This window comes from Empidonax traillii, unplaced genomic scaffold (genome assembly GCF_003031625.1).
Source record: "Empidonax traillii isolate 1590-97213 ecotype Southwest subspecies unplaced genomic scaffold, ASM303162v1 scaffold295:size639837, whole genome shotgun sequence".
Classification (NCBI taxonomy): Eukaryota; Metazoa; Chordata; class Aves; order Passeriformes; family Tyrannidae; genus Empidonax; species Empidonax traillii.
Window position 1 is genome coordinate 418,173 of NW_020955488.1, and position 24,125 is coordinate 442,297.

The 24,125-nt window shown below is 38.8% G+C and overlaps 1 protein-coding gene across 4 annotated transcripts in view; it reads right to left on the minus strand.

The window, feature by feature from the left end:
* The window catches only part of TGFBR3 (transforming growth factor beta receptor 3), a 112,380-nt gene that overhangs the window by 80,160 nt on the left and 8,095 nt on the right, over positions 1-24,125 (minus strand). For all 4 annotated transcript variants that reach the window (XM_027890722.1, XM_027890723.1, XM_027890720.1 and 1 more), the window contains exon 2: positions 14,330-14,505. In XM_027890722.1, the coding sequence (XP_027746523.1) occupies positions 14,330-14,390 (61 nt within the window). In that variant the 5' untranslated portion in view covers positions 14,391-14,505. The remainder of the gene's footprint in view (positions 1-14,329; positions 14,506-24,125) is intronic.

Here is a 24,125-nt window from a genome sequence, read left to right on the forward strand (position 1 = left end):
GACTAAATGGAGAGCAAGAAAGGATGACTCTAAACAACTTGGGAGCAGAACTTTATAGAGAACAGAGAGAGCTTGCATATTGTACGCCTGATTCATAGGGAGTAATTTAGCTCACGCAGATGGCAGCCACATGTACAAAGATCTGGCCGTATATATCCTATACTTGCGCCTTGTCTTCACTGAAGAGAGAAAGGCATCAGTGGATAAGCATGATTTCAATTACTCAAAATGTAAATTTTGTCAGAGTAGGTCCAGTAATGAGATTTTCAAAACTGTTCAAGTTAACATAAAGGAATACATATGCAATTGTAAAATAAGACACTAACTAATACACCCTTGAAATTCTTTTCTGCTCTCCAGAACCCCACCAGAAAGTAAACAAACCCCACACGGAAACAAAATCATTCTCAACAAACAAGTAAAATTCCTCACTTAGAAAAATGTCCCTCAAAAGGTCATCTGCAATATCAGCCAGAGCTCTAAAACTAATCACTGACTAATGTATCTCTTTCCACTCGCCTTGAGGTAAAGCTTTGTTTCAGGAGTTTCTTACTAAACGCTACCACTCACTTTACTTTCTATCTAGGCAACAACTCACACCCTGCTCATCACAGCCCTTCTTCCCTTCCAAAATACCGGAACATTTTCTCCTCCTTGACTTCCTTCTGCTCACTGAGTATGTCCTTATTAAGTACGTGCCCCGTGTGTTATCCTACTGGATTTCTCCCCATATAATTCTACAAGGGCATTTGAAAAAATGCAGAGATGTGGTTCTACAAGAGTTAACTGAGTGCAAACTTTCTTAATGTACTGCCCAGCTGCTTGTTAGCTGTAACCAGAAGGAGCAATGCACACTGGCAGTTAACTGTTAAATGCATTTTCAAAACTAATGGTAAGTAGAAAACAATTTGAGCTCTGGACATAAGTACAGTGTATACTCCCAGGTGAGCATCAGATATAAGAGGAGAACTGAGATGGCCTCCATATGAAATCACAATGGCTCTTCTCCTCCAATAATCTTTTATTAACTTTTGCTTTTTTTTTTACGGGAAGTTGGGGAAAGGAGTTTTAACTCAGGAAATAAGTCATTTGTGCCTAATGCTAACATAGCATTTATAAGGCATGTATCTTGGTATCATTGCTGCATGGAAAAAAAGTCTCAGGGAACCTCAAAGCCAACTCAGGTTTCACAAAAATATAAAATGTTCACACATACATCTGAAGTACTTCCCTTCCAGAGACCCCACAGGTGTTGAAACCCACCTCCCTGTATGGCAAGGGTTCAACTCCCATTTAAGGGCTTGTATGAAGAAGGCAAGAGCCCCCTTGACACTACAGAGGGCAGGGAACACATGGGGGCCCTGACTGCCCATGATGGAGTACGATTTGCTGTCTTTTCCAGTACACAAAAACTCCAGTTGCTCCTCCTTGAACAATCAAACAAAGAAGACTTCACGGGACAAAAAAGGCAGGTAGATTCTGTAAAAACTACTCACAAAATGCTAACCAACTGTAAAAGCACAGGAGCACAGAATATTTCTTGTCCCATGACTTAACTGGAAGCAGGTAGCTCAGTGAGCAGGATGGCTTTTTCCCTTTCAACCAAAAGAAGAACCCAGCCCCAGATATTGGGTAAGCAGTGAGAAACCTTACAGTGAGACTTTCAAAGTGACTTGGTAATACTTAGAACAGCACAGTTTGTTTTTAAGTACAATCAGTAAAGGATAGCGTTATTCAGAAAACAGTCACAGTATCCTGGAACTGAACAGATGCAAAGTAACTTAGCAGCGGAGTCAGCAGTCTGAGGAGCCTCACACATGCTCTGCAAGCTTTCAGTCTTCCAGAAAGAACTGGGGGGGAAGAAAGGGGGATAATGAGTAATACCTCTTCCTGCTAAACATTCAAGGTACACGTAAAAGCTATCACTGAGTCAGCACTTGGGGGTGGCAGTTGAGACAGCAAAATCTGGTTTGCTGGAATTTACAACAGCCTGAAGGTGGCCACTGCTTTGTGCCTCACATACCCAGATATATATATTTTAATTACCACTATCATTTTTGTAGAAAAAAATAATATTCAAACAACCTATTTCAACATATTCATAATTAGGAGGTAATATCAGGTTTTGATTTGAGGGAAAGAACAAGAGGTAGGGATGACACAAGTTAGATATTTAATAAATGGCACCTTAATACAAGCAAAAAAACAAGCAGACAAAGGACCTAATGCAGGGCCAAATTAAATCATATGTTTTGGTGGGGTTTAGACAAGCTCACATTTCAAGCTTTCACTTGCTTACACCATGGCACTTAAGGTGGAGCACTGAGTATGAAAGGTTCCAGCTCAGAGCCCAGACAAGGACTGTTGACTCTCATTTATTCAACAGTTTTCATAGGAAAAGCATAAAAGTTTCAACATTGCATAGTACAGTGGTGCATTTCCTTTTCATAATGTATTGTATATCACCTTAGGAAACTCTGCTAAGCTGGCACACCCTTCTTATGGATACAGTTTACATTAAGTTACATGAACAAAAAAGTGCTTCTGTCAGCTTTTCATGTACTTTTGAGTAAAGATGTATAGCTATGCCACTAAATCAAATGGTTTTGTTGCCACATGTTCCAGTTCTGACAGGCTACGTTTTACTTTGTGGTTATGTCTGTGCCACCAGGTGAACCACAGATCAAGTTACTCAAAATACCTGAACAATACTTCAATACTCCACTTCTGTAAGAGAAAATTCATTTTTGACCTAGTACAAACATGAGCCACTGCAAAAAAGGGAGGTTCCACTATCCCTGCCACCCACTTTCAAGGGCCCCTGTGTTTGCTCTAGCAATCGTGACGGTTCAGGGAAAACCAGCCATTTCTAGGACTTCAAAAGCTGTCACATAAGCACAGAAAAACCTGGTTGAAACTTGTTTTTCCTATCAGTGGACCAGTGGTTTCATTTCATTGAAGGGAATGGAAGTTAACACCCACTATTTCACCGATATCTCACGAGATTTGTGCTAATTTACTGGCCGTACAGTGCAGAAGCAGCCTGAACATTACACTGCAAGTGAAGTCACTTGGTTAAGCGCAGACCTCACTGCGTCCTGCTTTAGAAAAGCCACCACCCCCAATGGATCAACTGAAGTATGGTATCAACATTTTCTATCAGATACAAACAACTGAATAATAAACACCCCCATCCCCTGCCCCCCAAGGTCAACACAGACCGAATCATAATCTGAGAAAATCCAGCCAGAGCAGTTCAACAGCCCCACGACTCTCAGCCCTACTGCCAGTGCCACAAGCCTGGCTGGAAAAAGACCAAGTTCTCATTGAGCACAAACAGCCCTTTCTTTGGCTACAGTAAAAAAATCAAATATATTCAGGGATAAAGGACAGAAGTATACTCTCATTTACCAATTCTTTACTTCACTTACTATCAACTATTAACAGTTTAGTAAATTCCCTTGGACAATTAACTGCAGTTTTCGTTCACCAAAAATGCAAATAAAGACCCACGTATCACACACTATACACTGCTCAGCCATTCTATGAAAAAAATGTTTATCTTTAAAGCTTCCAATGCAACTGCGCTGTTATATTTAAATGTTCTTTGAGATCATCCAGGAGATTACAAAGATGGTTGTTTAAAAAGTCTGTGCCAGCTGTTCTATGTGTATATTAGGAGCATTACAAAGGCATCAAATACTCATTAGTGATGAGATCATCCTAACTAAAAAAAACATACTAATACACATCTTGGATACAGACAATCAGAATGAGATATTGGACACAGGAGAAGAACATACACCCGAAATAAAAGGGGAGCAGAGAGCATTATAGATATTGCAGGGTCCCACTGAAAGTGAGGAATAGGATGACTTCCCTTCATTGGCACAACAACTCTTACACATCAGGTTCACAGTAAATCTCTCTCCAATCTCAACAGCCATGGCCTATTTAACAAAATAGCATAGAGGACCTAACAAGAAGCAGCTAGGAAGAAAAGGCAAAGAAACCCTTGTGTCACAAACGGAGAAAGAGTGCCAAAATACTTCAAACGAGGACACAGGTTTTGTTCCCATTTCAGGACATGAACCCTAAGATTAATTCCGCTAAGGAAAAAAGAGCTGTGCTACACCACCTTCAAATCTCTGCCATTAAACCATCCTGGAGACATAATGCTATACAATTGTGCCAGGGTCAGATACCTACTCACTGGTTTAGAATGGGATTAAAAGGAGAGAAGATGTAGTGACTGCAGAAAAGTCTGAACATGAACCCTTTCTGGCTGCAGGGCTTGTAGCCCACCAAACAGCAAACTGAATCCCCAAGAGAGTATTCCAGCAAGAGACCCCACCAGGCAGCACGGGGACACAAGCATACAGGCTGGTTCCCTTCAAAAATGTAAGGAAAGCAACTAGAACAAGAACACAACACAGGTATCAGAACTAAATCAACTTAATTAGTTCAGTCAACTAGTAGAAAAAATGTTGATTGCTCCAATTAAATTACTTCAGTCCACTAGGCCAAAAAAGACTGATTCATTGTTCAGAAATCCTCCCTAATAAATCCTGATTTCACTCTACTTTGAGCAATCTTGTCAAATCATAGATACATGAACACTTGACCTATAAAACCATCTCAAGTGCATTATTATTTCTTCAGAGAAAGAGGGAAGACACATTCTAAGACTCCTCAAGGCAGAACACAATAAAGGAGTTCTTTGTTAGCAACTTTTACTTGAAATGTTTTAGACAATTTCTTGGTTAATCCTTTGTGTAGTGCTTGTGTGATGAAACAAACAGAAGAATGAGCTGGTTTGGTTTTCTCCACATACAAGAAGATTTTAACAACACCGCTAAGCACTCAACACTCAGAACTGTTTCGTTAGAATTCTTTTCTCCTGAATCGCATCAATAAAGTTAAAGTTCAGTCTAGCATTCATAGAAGATGACCTACAGGCTTCCTGATGCAAATGTACTTTTGAGATCCAGTATATATAACAGAGACCCACAATTAAGTAACTTTAACTGTTTCATAGAAAATGAACCACCACACAGTCTTAGATACTATCTTGGGCATGAAATGGCTCGAGAAAAACCCCTAGTTTTGCAAATTTCAAAAAATAAAAGAGCAAAGAGATTTCAAGAGAACACAAGCAACAGAACCAGGTCTTTTTCAGGATTGCTTTTATTTTTCTGCTACTGGCATAAAACATTCCTTATTCTGACATTTCAAGGGTTTTTTCTCCTTTTTTACCATCACTAAAGTCAGGTAACTGGCCTTTTAACAGGAGACACTGGAGAAGCATTTGTCAAGCGTTACAGTTAAGACAATTGTAATCTTCTGTAAAGCCTCAAAGTCCTTCCTATGATGCCTCCTTTAGCTCTCTTGCTTCCATCTGTGATGATACATGTGATCACAGCAATCAAACATTAGCACTGGGAGGATGAAAACGAATGCAGTGAACAATATGGCCACGAGCACTACTTCAGCAAGAGAAACAACTACTACTGGCCTAGTTCCAAAAAAGCAACTGAGACAAGTAATATCCAAGGTAATCTCTGAACAGTTTTCTTGCCAATTTATGCATATCCCCATTACCTTTTCAGCTTGAAGGCGAAACTACCCCACAGAACAATTAATTATTGCTTTAAACTCATTAGTACTATAAAAGGAAATTTTGCCAGACTGATCTAAGATTTCAAAGCAGAAAATGCAGAAAACTGGCAACCTTTACAAATTACAACATTTTAACAAAGACAAGATCTGTCCTAATGCAAGAAACTGAACCCACACGTTACCTTCTACCACATTGCTGGGGATGTAATGTAGTCCTGCCTGCAGTTATAAGTTTTCTTATAATGATGCCAGAAAAGAATCACATTTCACCTGAAAATCCTTTCGTGTCCAGTCTCAGATTTCCCACCCCATTGCACTGAGTATGATGGATTCTACTTCCTTTAAAAATAGTGACTTTATTGTTTTAAGAAATAAGGTTGGCATGGCAGGAAGAGAAAAGAGAAGCAATTAGTTAAGACACTTCTCAGGACATCATAACTAATTTATGACTTGCTAAAACTTCAACCACCTTGTTCCTTATCAGAGATTGCAACAAACTTCTGCAGTTCAGCATCCATGAGTCTAAACACAAGCAAAACAGGCAAAAAGTCCGGCAGTCCCTTAAATAAAACCTTTGCCATTTTCATATCTCCAAAAAAGGGCAGGGGGAGGTTTTGAAGAATTAACAAGATAACAGCAGTTATCCCAACGTGATCCAAGAACTTTAAAGTGATTACATTAGCTCTTCAAACAGTCCTGCATGGAAGATGTCAGGGTAGAACATCTGTTTTACATATCAAGAGACCAAGACAGAGAGATGAAATGACTCGTGGGGAGATCACAGACACAGTCACAAATCCAGACGCAAGCCTTTCATCTTTCAGTCAAAAGCCAAGGCTCACAGGTTACACCCACGGCCATCAGGCAGGGGGACTCCACGAGAAGAACAGATCCAGTTGGTGGCCCTGCATCGCTGCTCTCTTCTCCTGGAGTCCCTGCTCATGGCTGGGCCACAGCTGGAACGGATTGATGTGACAGCCTGTAACTCACCCCACCCTCTCACAAAGGCCCTGCAGGCACAGGCATTTACACTGAGTCACCGCAGAGGATGACCACACACCACAGGGCACGCAGGGCTGCTGGGTGTTGGCTGTTATGAAAAGTGCACATCACTCCATGGGCAGAAGACTCCACCACGATGCTCATACCCAGCAGAGCAGGCAGCACACCTGTCCAGCAGGACCACAAGCCACAGGCAGCTCTTATCCTTCAGAGTACATGTTTCCCAAGAGTAATCAGGAATCACCTATTTGGATTAAACACACACACACAAATATATACAATGTGTGGCCATGGCTGTTGAAGTTCTTCTACAGATTTCCTCCAAGCAACGCCAAATGTGCAAACTGAACGATGCTAAGCTACTTCAGCAATAGCTACATTTTCAAATAACGTTTTCACCTTTACTCACTTTCATACCATATCTGCAGCCTAAAGAACTGCCGAGGCACTGTGACACTAAGTGGTCGGTCACCCCCCACTGATTTTCACACATAAAGCAAAGGCACACACAGTCTTGTGAAGGAAAAAAGTCATTTTGACTTAGTAGCTTGAATCAAAATAACTTGAGCACCTCTAGTAGGACCTATGTACTGGTGTTCCATTTAAATGGAAAGTACAAAGGAAAGTTTTATTTATTCCAAAATAGATTGCATCAACCAACCTTTCCAGACACAAGGTAAATTTGGTGATTGGAAGTGAATAAAAAGAAAAGAGAAGAAGAAGTGAAGATAACCACAAAAATAAATTCTTGGCTCCAAGTGTTAAGTAAAGTACATTTATTTAAAATTTTAAAAGAAAACAAAAAAACACCATCAAAACACCAAACCTGCTCCAGATAAAAGTAAACTTTTTGCTGAAGAGGAAAAACAGCAACATTGCCATCACCTAACCCTGAATTCCTTTATTTGTTACTTCTTCTATGTGCTACCTTCCAATAATGAAAGTAATGACATTTTCAGTTTAGTTATTTCCACTCCTGACAGGTAAAATCCCTTTTTTATTAAATGCCTATTAAGAAGTCTTACAGTGTAGAAGCTGCCAAAAAAAGGAAACAATAGCTCCATCTTTTACAAAGTACACTTACGAAGAAAAGCATGCTGTGCTTGAAGCAGCTGCACTTCATGGCATTATTAAAAACCTTAGTCTTTGTCACCTGGGGTCAAAATTTATCCTTGGTGAAATTCCATTGACTTAAAACAAGTTTACACCAAAGAGGAATCCAACTCAGTGCCTTCAGGTAATGAAACACGGCACAGAGTCTTTGTGCTAAATTTATTTTTTTCACTCCAAATTCATCTCTCCTATGATTTACAGCCTAAGGGACTTCATCTCTTTTTGTCATTAGCTACAGAGCATGAAATTATTTCTCCCCTTTGAAAAAAAATACACCTGACCCCTAGATTCTCTCTGCACTATAACATAACCAGTAGTAAAATAACAGCATTTGTTCATGCAAATATATTTCAGTGGAAGAAGCTTATAAAAGAAAAACACTTGCAGAAACTCAATACGATTTTCATGTGAAAACAGCATTTGTTTTTCTAATAGCAGATGCTCCGTTTCTTCTTGAGACACCCCAGAATCACATTTGGGAATGCTGGGTTTGGGGTGCTCCAGCCCTTAAAGACTAACCTTTAGTTAACTAAACATGCCCTTTTCACTTTCTTATTAACTAAAGGGATCAAGGGTTCGTGTTATTTTTAAGATAAATTACAGATGGAGAAGCTAAGAAAGAGTTACTAAGGGCCTGCAATACAGAAAGGATATTAAAAGATCTACAAGCAAAATCCCAATTCCCTTCAGAAAACAAAAGAATTATTTTTAGCAAAGTATTTATAAAATAATTATGTGATGCTTAGAACTTGTTGAAGACAAGTTTCTCTTTTAAAAAAACTTCAATAAATTTCCTTAGAAAGACAAGGATTAATGCCATTCCCCATTCTGTGCCATAAAATTTTCCGCAAAATTACTTTTCATCAGTTGAGTACTTCCCCCAGAGACCCTCAGCAGTGCTGCCATTTGCCTGCATCTACGCAATTCGAGCACTGCATTGTGGGCTTCCTATTTCTTAGGATTCCTTTGGCATCAGCCAGAGTCAGTTTTAATCAAAGACCCAGACATTCATGTTTAGTGATAAATGCTCTGGGTTCAGTAAACACTTCAATATACGTTCAGTTGTTTTGCTAAATCAGGACCCACAACCCCACATCCTACTGTTCCACATGGGTACAGAATTCTGCCAAAATTCAACTGTTTTTAGCCTGAGAGCCTTGCTGATACAGGAAAAACGCAGTCTGCTCAATTCAAGTCATTCCAAGTCTGTGATACAATTACCTCTTTAAAAATACATAACCTTTCTCTGTATCCTGACTCTTTAAATTCTTCTGAATTTTTGCGTGGGTTTGGAAGATAAAAAAATACTATTTATGCATAAAGCACACGGAAATGGCACAGGATTTGGTTCAACTGAGTTGGTCAAAAGACAGACAGAGAGCCAGATTAAAAATGTAATTTACAAAGGAAAAGATCACCAAACAGCAGTGCTGAAGAAACAATGAGTCAGGGGACACACACATTTAGTCTAGCTCTCCAGTTTTGATCAGTCTTTGTATTTAAATTGTTCACTTCTAATTTACTCTTCAAAAGTTATTACTTCTTTCTGTGTGAAATGAAGATGAACTATCTTTTTTTATTTATATTTTGACCTCTCAAAGTTATCTCGGCAAGCTCACTGACATGAAGTTCGGAATTCATCATTTGTTTCCCCATCAGATGAACAATCTGATATTAAGATGCTTCAAATCACCATCAGGGTGCTGAAAGAATATTTAAAAAAAAAAATAGAACAATTTCCACCTTTAAAAGTTAGTCAGGGGTTCCTAAATAGTACTTCTCAGAACTGAGAGCATGTTAGCCTCTCATGGAAAGAGCATGACCATTCCCTCACAGCCCCTGCAGGAGGGGACAAGGAGCATGGTCATGGCACAGCACAAACCAGCCCTCTGCTCCTCTAATTCTCCTCTGAGATTGCAAGTCTTCAAATGTTCCCAATCCTGGGTCAACTCATCCTCAGAAGTCTGGCTATGCAGACCATAAAGGGATAGCAGTGGGTAGTTTTACAAGGGAGGCAGAAATCAGCTGATTATGAGAAAGAGGTAAAGGGAAAGGGAGGTACAGAGTCAAATCTCCATCCATTCAGAAGCTGCAACCAGCCTGTGCTTTACTTCAGCCCTAAGAATTCAAGAGCCAACCTCTGTCCCTTCATTCTCATCCTGTAAACAAAATTTAAACAAAAAAATTCCACACTTCTGGCAACGAATACTTTGAGAAAAAAAGTAAAAATTACAATTTAATTACATCTGGGAAATACCCAGCAAACACTGTTTAGAGCAGAGGGAAATTTGTATGAGTGACTTAATTGGTATAAACTTCATTTTTTTAATATGAAATTTTAAAAATTTCACCTTCCAGTGGAAGGCTTTTCTGTTTTGCTTTGAATGATCCTATATTACTTTTTGAAACACAGTGTTCAAGGTCAGAGGAAGTTCGTCTTTACAATAAAGATGTCACGACAAGGTCTGTTTCTTCCTGCTGTTACGCTTATTAACATGGCACCCATCACCACCATATCTGGGAGGCACAGAGCCAAAAGATACATCTTACAAGTGAACAGCCTTATTGAAAATGAAGCACACAGGCTCTGAACAATGTGAGATCTCTTATAAGAAGAAGTAGGTAAAAAGAAAGGAAAAAAAAAGAAGCTAGGATAACAATACAGTAGAGAACCAGGGAGTGAAGAGCTGTTGAAAGAAAACCATAGAGACAGACCTAACAACATGTGCAGATAAACCAGTAAGAAAGCTCAGTATTACAGAGAATGGGTAAATTCTTCAATATATCCAATTCTTACAGGCTCTTAAGACATCAGCCTGATCACAACCATGTGTCACAAGGAGAGAGGTGTCCACAAGGCAAGCACAGGCAATACCCAATGTCAGGGGGTTGAAGAAAAGTGAATATAGCTACATAGGCAAATTCTGGTTGGTTTCAGATGCCATGGCTGCTTTGCCGGCAGCGGGAACGAGTTGTACCACCAGAGGATCTAGCCCAGAAGGCTGGAATGAGACCTTTGGACAGTGTAGATCCACAGGCTATATCACCCTTCTGTCCTCTTTCCAGTTGAATAGTAATGCAAGAAAGAAAAAGGAAAAACAGAAGTTCAAGCTAAAAAATGTTCCCATTCCTTCATGGAAGAACCCATCTTGCTGAAGGTTCGGCCCTCAGGATCTAGGGCAGATATGCGTGTCAGTTGTCCCCTAAGACATCGAGACATGCATCATGCACCCAACTGCACAAATTTGCCAGCAAGTAAAATAAATGTTTCAGCCTTTGATTTAAGCCACATTAGGACAGCATATTTTTGCTCCAGGATTACAAAGCCAGACTTGCTTATGAGGTTATCCAAGGCTGTAGTGTGTGCAGTTCTGAGTGTTTCTGTGTGGAGTTCCTACTGCAGGTTGCCAGACCTTAATTTAAGCCCACTTCAAAAACATAATTCCTTCAGTCAGGCAGATAGTTTGCCAGCAGTTCTTCTGTCCATCCTGCCTTGGACTGTTCATGAAGAAGAAAAATCTCACAGTAATCAAGGTTTTCTTTGTAATCTTTTTCTGTTATACTGAAGCTGTATAACTACAAGCTTACAAGAAATCTGTATAAGATAAAAGCTAATCAGATTCAGATAAGCATTTAGCTACATACATCCAGGCAGTATGAGGATGTAGAAAAACAAATGTTATTTGAATATTTATACAGACTACTTTAAATGCAGTTAGGGAGGTGTACTCTTCAAGTATTAGCATGAAAAACAGGCAGGTCTGTGGCTCAGCTTTGAATATCCATGTCTATGCATCATGTCTTAAAACCCCAGGGTTTTGGTGTTTTTTTGATATATATTTAATAGATTAGTACCTTAAAAAGCAAGAAAAGAAAGAAATAAACTAAATACAGATTCTGTCTAGAAGCTCACCTATACCTGAAAAGATAAGAATGCTGAAGATATTGTAAAGTCAGCAAAAAAATCCTAAGACAACAGAAGCAGAGCCAGTGCAGGACTGGCAAACAAAAGAAACGTGTGCTTTCCTGCAGCAGCCTCACTTCTTCAGAAACAAAGAGTAAGCTGGAGAAAGGCTTAATGCACAAAAATCAATACCCTAGGGAGGTGGCATGCTGCCCCCTGCCTCCCCCAGGCTTCACCACAAGCACGCAGGGATTTTATTTAGACTTCTTAGCTTTATTTAGACTTCTAGTTTTATTTATACTTGTACATTAATGGTTCAAGACTGAAAGAGCACAGGTTTTGTGCACTGATAATTAAGAGCCAAGCCTGACCATCACTGACCGTTGCTCAGGAGCCTCTGCCACCGCTTTTTCCACACAACACGTTGCTTGCTCCCACCCATGTTTCACCAAGAGCCACAAACTTCCTGCATTTAAAGTATGACTGTTTGCCGTAATAGGACTCTAGAAAGTTCCAAAAGCTCTGCCTAAATAACTCTCAGCTGTCTTTCCTCAGTTTTAATTTCAGCTACCTGACATCTCTCTCTCCTCTTCATCAAAGTCCCTCACTTCTTTATTGCTCTTATCTTACTGCACTCTTTATACCCTGTAAAGGACACTAACTAGTTGTTCTCATTAAGAAGTTATTTAAAATACAAAAATAAGGAGGAAAACCAAAACCCACAGGACAGGCACAGCCAAAAACCACAATGACAGAGCTTTCCCACCTTTCCCTAACCAACTGTGACCCTTTCTACTCCTTTCATCTATCTTCTTCCCATGCAGACAGCTGGAAGAATCAGTCTCCAAGAAAAAAATTTGAAACTAGCCCTGCTCCACACAGGGTGCTGGACTAGATTTCCAGAGGTTCCTTTCAGCCAAAATAATTCTGTAACTCTACTTATGAATGAGCATTTGATCAAATCCAAGGCTTTATAAGAGTTTGTTTCAGAGAAAAACACAGAATTGGGGAGTAAAACAAAAAAAAAAAAGACAATAAATTTCAAGACAGACATGCAAAGGCTTCTGAACACTGAAAAACTTTGTAACAGTAGTACTGTGTTTGGTAACTCTTAAATTAGTGGGTTTTAATTAAAGCATAAAGAGGTAAGCTGACTTGTTAGGCAAGTAATTTCCTCAGCAGCAAAATGGAATTGCGGTTGTGATAAATTAAAAAAAGCTTAAATTTTTCTACACCGGCACTTCCTTTTAAAGTAGATTTTTACACATCTCTAATGATTCAGATTTGCTCCAAGTAACGCCTTTTCTCAGCCAAGACCAGCATTCGAGTCCTTGGCTCGAGCCATAGACACACTCAGACACGCCCTGAGAGCTCATCTGTAACGAAGCTATTGCAAAACGTTAACATCACGTACTATTAAACAATCGAAGTTACTAATGTTGGATGGATGCCTTTAGGAGGTCAAACCCAGAGAAAGTCCCACAAGGTTTGAGGGCTTGAAACAACAGTTTTCCATGCAGATGATGAAAGGAAGCCAAATTGTAACACATTTAATTGCTCAGCCCTGTCTCTTCCAAGGCTGGTCATCTTTTCCACAGTGAGGACATCTCAGATTTAAGCAAGACATCTGTCCACTGTCCACTTTTCCCACTATCTCATTTTGACTGACTGTATATCCACTTGGCATCTTCTCCAGTGACCCGCACTGTATGCAAGTTGGACACATAAGAGGCTTCCCCTTGCAACCACAGAAATAACTTTGACAAACAAACATACTGAGAAGAATCACTTCAGCACTTGAAGAAACTACAGTTTAAACTAGGTACTTGAACTCTACAGATCTTTCCTTTCTCTGTCACAAGTTATTGCAACATACTCTTTTTAAAAATCCCTAGGCCGAAAATTGGGACAGGAGAAATCCCCATAAACAGCAACATATATTCCTAACTACAAGACCTCCAGCACACTGACAGCTGTTATTAAAAGGTCTTTGCCATCACCACTGATAGTTCACTATAAAACAGATAAGACAAATCTCAGGAATGACCAAGGGGAGGTTTACCCCAACAAGCCAGGAAGGATGGATGGACTCAGTGACCTATTATTATCAACTTTTCTGGGATTTTGTCAGACATTTCTTTTTCAGAAGTCAAATAATCGCAACTTAATTCTGGATTATAGATCTTGAAGGTAGCATGGAGCTGAGCTGGTAGACCCTTTCAGCCCAGCTCTGTAGAGAGACTCTTGCTCAATTTCATTAATATAATCCTGCACCTGGGGTTATAAAGTCCAGCCTCCTGACAAGAGCGAATAATTCATCATGCTGGCAGAGCTCCACTGCTTCCACTCCCAAAGGCTTCCATAGCAACCCTTCCCTACCTATGTGCGCCATGCAGTTCTGTTTCTTTAAATAAATATGTAAATAACCTAAATAACTTACATTACTACTGCATTTCTTAAGTTATTTTAAGACTGAACATAGGTGCAAGAAAATATTCTTGTAGGAACAGCATTGTTTCTCACATCATATATGATGCAGTTATGATCACAATAATTTTATATAAAAATCAGACATAAACATAAACTTTAGCTGACCTACATTTTTCCAGCATGAAAAAGTATTTTTGATAAACAATTCTGAATCTGTACAATGGGTTACACTGAACGCATAATTTACATAATACCACCTACCTGCAGCTGCAAAGCACAAAACCATCAAAGCAAACACTGAAGTCACACAACTTGAAGACATTTTTGCAAATGCTGTATCTTCTCAAATCAATTCCCTTTGCAGCTCTTCATGTAGATTTGCTTTCTTTGAAATTTGTAGTGTGCTTTGAAATCAAATCCTCCAGACTTTTAATTGCCTACAGATAGAAGTAAAAACACATATTAATATAAATACAACTTACAGAAATTTTACTAGACATTTAAAATTGTCTCTCTTGTATGAAGGAAACAGAATTCTTCCTTAAAGGACTACTAGGGGAGTGCATTTTATATTGCCAGATGCCCAGGTGCCAATAGCCGAGTACTCTTCCCTTGTATTTCAGTACTTCTTTGCAGCTGTTGCTCTCTCATTTTATACACTGTGCAAGTTATGATCTAATTGGAAGTGAAACCCCAGAGTCCTTTCTGTCAACTAATACCGAAGTCCTGCTGAAGTCTGCCAATGGTACTCACACCCTCAGACATGTTTATTTTAAGTAATCAGACTTTCTCTGGGACATATAAACATTTGTTTGGTTATTTATCTGCTGCTACCTTTATTATAGCATGGAGAAATGTTTCACATATGCTCTAGCTGATTTATGGGTAGCTCAATAAATTTAACTCATTGTTTCTTGGTATAACAAATTCTGAAAACTCTTCAACGCCACTAAAGGTGTCCAGAATCTTTATTTTAAGATATTTCAGGACATGATATACCAAGTCAGTTAAACAACCTGAATGTGCTGCACAAAAAAATTGCAATACAGCTGATGCCTTCAAGGCTTAAAAACACTGAAAATTCTGAATCCAGAATTTCACACTACAGATTTTTCAGAGAAAACACCAGATCCACAATATCCGCTTCCACCTTTTTTTTTTTTTTTTAACCTATTCTCAGTCATCTAAATGTCTAGAATAAGACTACCTACCAAGAAGGTAAGGAACCAGAGTTTTGGTATTGTGTTCAGTCAAATAAAAAAATCTTATCTATTTTATTTCACAACCAGCCTTCTGGAACAGAAGATGACAGATGGCACCTTGGTAACCACTAACACTCACTGTAGAGCAACACAAGCAATTACAAACCACTATCATGGGACGAGGTGACAGGAAAATGCTGAGTCAGGACTATGGCAACACGAATACCATATAAAAGATTCTTGCAGACATTAAAATGGAATGAAGCACAAAGACAAAAGGCTGAGCTCCGTTATACAGTGTGTGCCATGCTGCACACCATCAACAGTCTGCACCACAAACACCTGCACCCAGACCCACACTCTCAGGGCTATGACCAAAACACCAGGAACTGCTCTGCAGCATTTCCCTACAGCTTATTTGGCAGGGACATTACTCAGATCCTGCTCCCATCAGCACAAACCTCTCATTCTTCAGAGACATTTTAAGGCACAGAGTTGTGCAGAAAGAGGGAGTACAGGGAAAGAACTGGAGAGAAAGGAATGCTGCTCAGAATCCCATTCTGACCTGACCACCTTTAAATATGTTAAAATGTCAAGTTTCAATTTGACTTTGATATGGGAAAGATAATTTAAAAGGGAAAGAGGATACACACACATTTCCATCCGTACAAGTGATCTGATTCCTACCAGAATCCACTGACCAATAACATTTACAAGGTATAACTCAGAGCAGGCAGTATATGAAAATTCAGAAGAGCTTTCTGAAGACTGAGCTCACTTGAAGATGTGCACTCACAAACTTAAAAAGGAGGTGAGATATCAAACCATGTCAAAAGGTGACAAACTGGCATTGAGTTTCATGACTTTAGGATGAATGATATCCAAGCAGTCAAGCTACACAGCTGCAACCCAAGTCAAAAGACAGACAAAATTGCTACCAATAACTCACGAAAGAATAAACCTACTAAGAAGGCAATTTGTCAGTATTTTGCAAAATCTGATCATCCTCACCTGTGACAGGAGTCAGCTACAAAGCTACTACTAACTGACTGACTATACCAAAGAGGAACAAATTAAAAAAAAAAAAAAAAAAGTGTGAAAAATTCAGCTGTGGTACAAAATCTGCCGGATTTTGCTTCAATATGAAACCTGCTGTCACTAAAAGAATATGTGAAACCTGTGAACTAGGAAAAGCTGAGCCAGTCCACAAAATAGGGAAACATTCCCTTTGAAATAAGAGAAGAAAGCTGTGCAAAGGGATAAGGAACCTAAACTATTTATCCAAGAAATAAACACAACTGCTAGTCAACTTGAGATCCAAAAGAAATTTCCGAGAGAATCATCTTTTCCTTTGGGGTATATCTGCATGGCTATTTTTGTAACTGAGATCACAAAAGGGCATATTAGAATTATAACCAAAAAATCCCAATGAGGAAGAGGAAGAGAAGACAACATCAGAGCTTTGGGTTTACTAAACAATATTTTCATGCTTTATACCACCACCTACAAGGAAGGCTGGTAAAAGCAAACATCTGCAGCCAGAGCCATCGAAGATTAAGAACGCAGTTTGCTGAGGTCACTTTCACTGAAGTTTGCTGTTGTAAAGGCCACTAGTCCTGGTAAAAGCAACAGTCCAAAAAGCACAAAGAGCCTGTTTCATTGAGACATATCAGTTTGCAGATGCAATGGGAAAGAAGCACTGCTGGGAGCATCAGATTTGAAAGAAGACTGGGGGAACGGAAGGGGGAAAACGCATTTTGAAGTACATGAGGACAAGCAGAGAAGATAGCATAAGGTTTTAATTTGGTTTAAATGAGGAGCCTCTGATGTCCATGAGAATTCTGATGCATAAAGCTTAGCTAGAAAGCAATGAAAAGCATGATGCTTTTGGAGGACACCAAAATGCGCTGAATTAAAGGACAGGTAACACTGTTATGCTAAACTAGAGGACAAAAGATGCTCCTTAACTCAGTGGTATTTATAGGAATCTGCATTTGTTAGAGCCAGCAGCAGTAAGCACGAAATACAAATCACTTGAGTGGACTACTGTATCTCTCTGCCTTTTGCTAATCAAAATAATTTTCTTTGTAAAAATCTGCTACTCATGATCCTCAGAATCCCAGCCTTCTGTGGATTTTTCAAAGCTATTCTTTGAACTAAAAAGTCACCTTCAATACTACATGACCAAAGCATTCACAAGTGAGAAGCATGCTGCTTACTCTTAAAAAAACAGCTTTCCCTTGGGACTTCCCAGCCTCACTGACAGGCACTCTCAGGCCAGAAGGTTCTGTGGTCTATGGATGGCTTATTACTAAGAAATCACATTCTGCGCTGTTCTGACACCAGTGGAAATGTATCCACCCCCACACCTGCCTACTGCTCTCCAAAAAGGGGATGGGACTCTGTTCTAAAGCGCTTAAGGGCTACAAATGAAAATGACCCGCTGTACACCCTAGGATTAAGCTCTGTCTTCGAGGACATTTGAGCACTTCGTACTCAGCCTGTTTTTGTACTTCTGGCCAAGCACCTAAGACACATTATTCTTCTTAAAATCAGTGGTCTCCTTCATTTCAAATTTTACCCACTTTTTTTCTCTTGGTAAATTTAACTTTGCTTACTTTTTCAAAACTTCTCTGCACAGTCCAACCTAGCAATACATACGCCTGCAGGTGGGCAGAGCCACAGATTTCAGGGTATTTCTCTTTCCTATTAAAGGCTTCTACTATATAGGAATTTGCCACATTTATTGCTGAATTAGAATATTTGGGGGTTTTTTCCCTTTTTATTTCTATTCCTTTAAGCCTCTTCCCCAGTAGTCACCATCTGTTTCATTAAACAGCACCTACCTTTCCCATACAAAGTCTCCCCTTGCTTAACTCTGTCCTCCTCGTTGTCTAACCTTTTCCTTTACTGCCTGAAGAAAAACTTCCACTTCCTCTCCTCCTTATCTACATGGACTCTGGTAATTCCCTCTTCTTTCCACACGTGGTGCCAGAGGTGGCACAGCTCTCTACAACACTGCTAACAAACACTTCGCTACCAAAGCCAGCCAAAAATCCTCCTCTAAGTCACATCACAAGTCCCAACAAAGTGAATGGGGATAGTTGAGTGAAGCCAGCGGGATCTGTCCCTTTGTGTTGTTTTGCCATAGCAACATGAACCCAAGTTTCTAGGCCATCCAAGGCCGCCTTCACAGCCAAAGCTTTTTCACTTTTTGTTTGCTTGTTTTACGCATGGCAACCATTTAATTTATTTAACCAGTTTTTTGCCCATTTGTCCAAGTTGGTTCCCTATGTGAATGCAACAAATACATGCACTCCATGTGTAAGTAAGAAAGCCAATCATTTGTAAACAAGTACAGCCAAGATCAAGAAAAAAGCCCCACACCAACGATTAATTATACAAGCAGTTCTATAAACTCAGGAATAGAAAAACAGCTCTTGAAAGAGTTTATTTAATAACTCCACTCCTACATATTAAATAAGCATTTTTGCAGATTTCTTTTTTATTAGATGACATTTATCCTCTGTCAATTCTCCGTGATTTGCACACTTAGAGGTCAGAAAGATGACTAATAGGATTAGCAAATATTCATGTGGAATTGAAAATATGTACTTTTTTAATGCCTATGTCCAAGGCGTGTACATGAAGTTCCACATTCAGAACTGAAAACAGTAACTTATTCATAAACTACTGAGGGGACAGATTCTGGTTTAAAAACAACAAAGTGGTTTCGTTTTCAGGGAATATATGAATAGTAATAAAACTAAAAATCCTGACATATCAAAAGCCCAGGGAAAAAGTAACTCTGATGTCCTGCAGTTCACATGCTGCTGTGCTTGTAATGGGACATTTCAACAAGTCACAGTTAAAGGCTATGGGAACTGGATAAGGGCCAAGGGAAGATGCTTTATGCCATTTAGCAATTGTGCCCCTCTATTCCATGTGACTTTTAACATTTTGTTTATTTATTTTCTTATTAATGTATTACAGCGTAGCTTGTCAAATTACAGGAAGCCCCAAAATATACACAAATGAGTCCATAAAAGATGTAAAACCATTCTACCTTCTTAGTAATGGTTTACTGAGGTGGGTATTGCTACCTGGTACATATTTTGCCCACAGCTGGCAGGAAGTTCCAGTTTGGAAGAGGGTGTCTATTCTCAGTATCATTTCATAACCAACTTTCCCTTCAGCTTCATAATATTTTTATTTTTTTTTAAATCACCTGACTTTATTACTGGTGTTTAGATGACACTAGACACTGGAAGTTTCAGCTGAATAATCATAGCACAACATAGCACAAAGTAAGAGACAGTTTACAGAAACAGGGCAAAAACTAGTCTGTTCTATGTTCCCAGGACTTCCCTTCCCCCAGCACAGGGAGGTGTGCAGCTGAATCTTCCTAGGCTGAGGGGCAAGGTTCTGCTTATCAAGTGTAAACAAGAGAACAGTCTCTTACAGGATCAGGATGTAGGAGGGTTCAATAGGTGGAAGGGAAGGAAGTGCATTCGGGAGTCTTTTAGTGGAAAGAGTACCCAAGACTCTTCCACAGGGAGCAGACTGGAACAGATTGCTTTTTGACAACAGCAGAAATTCCTAGAGGTTACAGAACACAGACCATACTTCAGACAGAGTTTAATAAGACCAACACCCTACATACAACTTTAGTACCAAATCGGAACTTTTCTATTTTAACGTAGAGCCCTCAGGCACATCCTACATAGAACATGACTAAGGGGAGTGAAGAAAACAAGATGCTGGATGCTGTACAATTCTTATACTATAATGGCTCAAGCAATCTGCCACCTACTGCCAGCTTCAGCCATGTATTTTCTGTACAACTCAGAGTTAGTCTAGTTTTTCACAAGCAAAAAAGTAGTAAGAAGCTCCCAATACGGCCACAGCAGCAGCTCTGTAACACCCACCTAGAAAGACAACAAACACTACTTCAAGCATTCTGCTTCCATCTTCTAGTCAAAAGATGGATGAAAAATCTCACTGCTCCTACAGGGAGTACCAGCAGAACAATTATATGCCATTTTCCTGATATACATTCAGGTAGCAGAAAAAGAAAAAAGCAGAGATGTCTAGAAACATGCATACATAAACACATGGCAACCCAAGAAATCTCAAATGTACATTTAAACAAAACTCAAGTTCCCAACTAACCCAGTTAATCAGTAATATCTCACCACAACTGACAGAAAACAGGCTCACAGGTTTAAATGGGACTTGAAGATTCTGAAAAAGTTTACCCCAAAACAAAAACATGCACTAGAAATAGGAATCTTCAGGCTTAGCAAGACCATCATAAATTGCATGACAAAAAAAAAAAAACCTCTACAACCTTGCCTTCTCACAATTAAATTTCACTGGACTAATTACTTACTTTTTTATGGTTTCTAATTGGAAACAGAATAGGTTTCCTGGCACTGGACTATCTTATTCTTCACAAACACAGTAGCAGCCAACAACTTCACAGAAATTTCATTTATCTTAAGTTTTACTTGGCTCAGTTTCTAATTGCACACCTAAACTAAACAGATAACAGCTCTAATGCACCTATCAAGACAGATATAACCCCAGGGAAGGTTCCTCCGTGGAACTGAAGCCACAGTAGTATGTAAAGTTACCAACAACTCAGCAAGGCTTCTTCCACTCAGGGTAAAAGGTTTCAGCAAATTACTCTGTCAATGAATGCTTGACACTTTTTTTTTTCAAGACTGAACTCCAAAACTTAGAACTGCATCTAGAAATATTCTACCTGGGACCTTCCTACCGGGAAAAAACCCTAAATCAATCACTGGTGGTTTTAAAATCTTGAAATTATATCTACACATTTAGAAAAGCAGTTTTGAAACCATGACCTAATAAATACCAAAAATTATCTAGGTTAATTGTGAGAAACCCACAAAGAACACTGATGAAAAGCAGGACTACAGCATTAACCATAAATTTGCTATATAAGGATGTAACCCTCTTTGGGAAGGGAAAAACAAACAAAAAATAAGGTGGTTAGCAAATAAGTAAACAGGATTGAAAATCAGTGTTTTTCACTATATAGGAATTGGATGAGGTGATACAAGCCAGCCCTCCCCACTGCCACAGGCCTTAAGATACTACAGGATGTAAATTAACAGGTTAGAATATTAATTACTAGGTACTTTAAAGTTAACTGCATGCATTATCAAAAGCACATTTGGGAAAAAAAGCCAAACAAACAAAACAGAACAACCAAAGAAGAATTTTGCTCTATAGAATAAGACATACTCTAGCAGGCAGTTAGATCAATAGATTATTTCTTCAGGTTGTTAAACAAGAATGCAAAACAAACGCACGTATCAGAAGTTCACTGTTAGCCACTAAACTTTCAGATGCTCAACTTACATATAGGAAACTTCTCCTACACAAATAGGGAAGACCTTAAAATGCCACACAGTTAAAAGAATGAGTCAAAAGGAGTTTCCCTTTGTGTAGGGGTAATCTACCCTCTCCCTCTCTGTCAAATAACTGGTATAATTCAATTTGTTGGGCAGAAAAACATATTCAGGTTGGGGCAAAACCTTTTTTCATAAAAATTATTATTTAAAGGCACTTCAATGGGAATTTATTTCAGTCCAGATATGCATCACTAGGACATTCCACTCAGAATGGAGATACACTCCCATAAAATTTTCACCATTCAGAATTTCCTCTAATTATTTTACATTAAATGTATAATCAAAGATTGCAGAAATCTTTGAGCACAAGTATAGGGAGAGGGAAAAGTCACAAATAATTCCTATATTCAGAAAAATAATTTGTACATCTTGTACGCCGCTACAGCTCGTCACCGGAGTGAACCAAACCACCAGCTCCACAAGTATTCAGAAACACTGATCACTTAAAACGCTGGAGGAAGGAACTAATCCATCACAGAACATGAGCCGTACACACTGGAGGAGTGAATTGGTCCATTAAGGTCCATTTTGAGGCAACAGCCTCAAAACTAGAAAAGGCCCATCTTTTCAAATACCACAACAGTTGTTTTTTAATTCAAATCATTGTCAAAAACAATGTATTGCATTGGTGATAAAATACTACTGTAGTTCTTAGTCATGCTCTGGTCAAATGCAGCTACATTCTAAAAAATTACTTGTATAAATTTAAGACAAAAAAGGACATATTGGTCTTCACCTCCAGCTTCCTGGCAAAGAAATACATGAATTCAGCAGATTTATACTATACAGTAAGCTGGCTTGGATACTTTGGGATTTTTTTTATTGTTCCTCATGCACACAATAAACCTCACTGATTTCCAACAGAAAATGACTATGCTTATAAAGGAAATCAGAGAATAAGTGAATTGCCATTATTTTTCAGAATCATTAATAACATTTAATGTATCACAGCCCCTGTTGCCTTCAGCGCAGAAAAACAACCTACACACAGTAGCTCTATAATTAACCTATTTCAGACCCGTGACCTCTAGATAAGCTATTCTATTGCAACCTAAACAGGTCTCCTGCAAGGTCACAGCTGAAATTATTTGAAAGAGGGACCCTTTCCAGCTGATTCCCAAAATCTTGCAATGTGTTGCAACAGGAAAGGAAAAAGAAAAAAATCTGAACTTGGCCAACTAGTGTACTGAAATTAAACAGACTATTGAAGAGAAGTGATAAACATAATGGAATTAAATTTGTTAATTATGAAGAGATATAGCCCATTTTAAAGTACTATTCACGGAATAAAGATGGAATAATTATTTTCATATTTTCCTAAAAAAAAACCATTTATTTCATTATAGATACATCAGAACCTAGCATATTTTCCCGGGCATAATTATTTTTAAGCAGTACAATTCAACAATATTACACTTAAAATGCAATATATAAAATGTTCTCTGCTGAACTGGACAAATCTGATTAAGCAAGGTCATAAAGTAAGTTTTTTTTTAAAAAATTATTTTGTGACACTAGAAATAAAGAAAATGGAATATGAACTAAAGTGGCACCTTTAAAGTCCCTCCTTCATTGATTTTCAGAGATGTGTAGATCTGTTTCATTTTGGTTATCACAGGGTTAATTGTTGCTGTAATAGCACAAGAAATGCTGCTCTGCTGGATGACTGCCAGCACCTAAAAATGTGAATCCACAGTTATGGATAAAGCAATTCCAATTGCACTACTTCTTCGCTAGTACATTTTTATGGCAAAACATGCTTCTATTCATGAAGTGGCTAGAAACTAGCATACCGCTGTTAATCACCACAAATATTGCTGCTATAGAAGTAATGCCTATTTATAATGCACAAATATTTTGTGGAACTAGATCAAAAGTAATGCGACTGCAAAGATATTTGCAATCTGTCTCCCACAGAGTATTTTCTGAGATTCACATAAATTGCCCATGACTTGGTAACTTATGTCTTAAATGTTAACAGAGTGTTATTGGAAGTATCAAAAAAAAGAATTGTAAGAAATATCAGGCAAAGCTTTACTGCTATTTACAAATAACAGGAAAACAGAAATCTCACTCTGACTTTACAAATTACACACTTCAGCATCTCAGAGAACCATCTGGGGAGAAACTTTTTTTATTCCACGAAAACAATGGAGGAAGGAGATTACCAATGGAATTTAACATACACCTTTTTGTACCTTCAGTAGCTGGCAACAACCCATAATGCTGTTAGAGGAGAATGCAGGGCCACTGGAATACACATATACCTGGTCACCGAAACAATGGGAAGAAAACTCATATTCATTTTCTACTTCAGTAAGCAGTCAGTGCCATTCTGCAACCAGAGGAGCTCACGTCTCTTCCTTTAAACCTGACCTGGGACTGTTAGTTCAGTTGAACCGTATTTTGTCT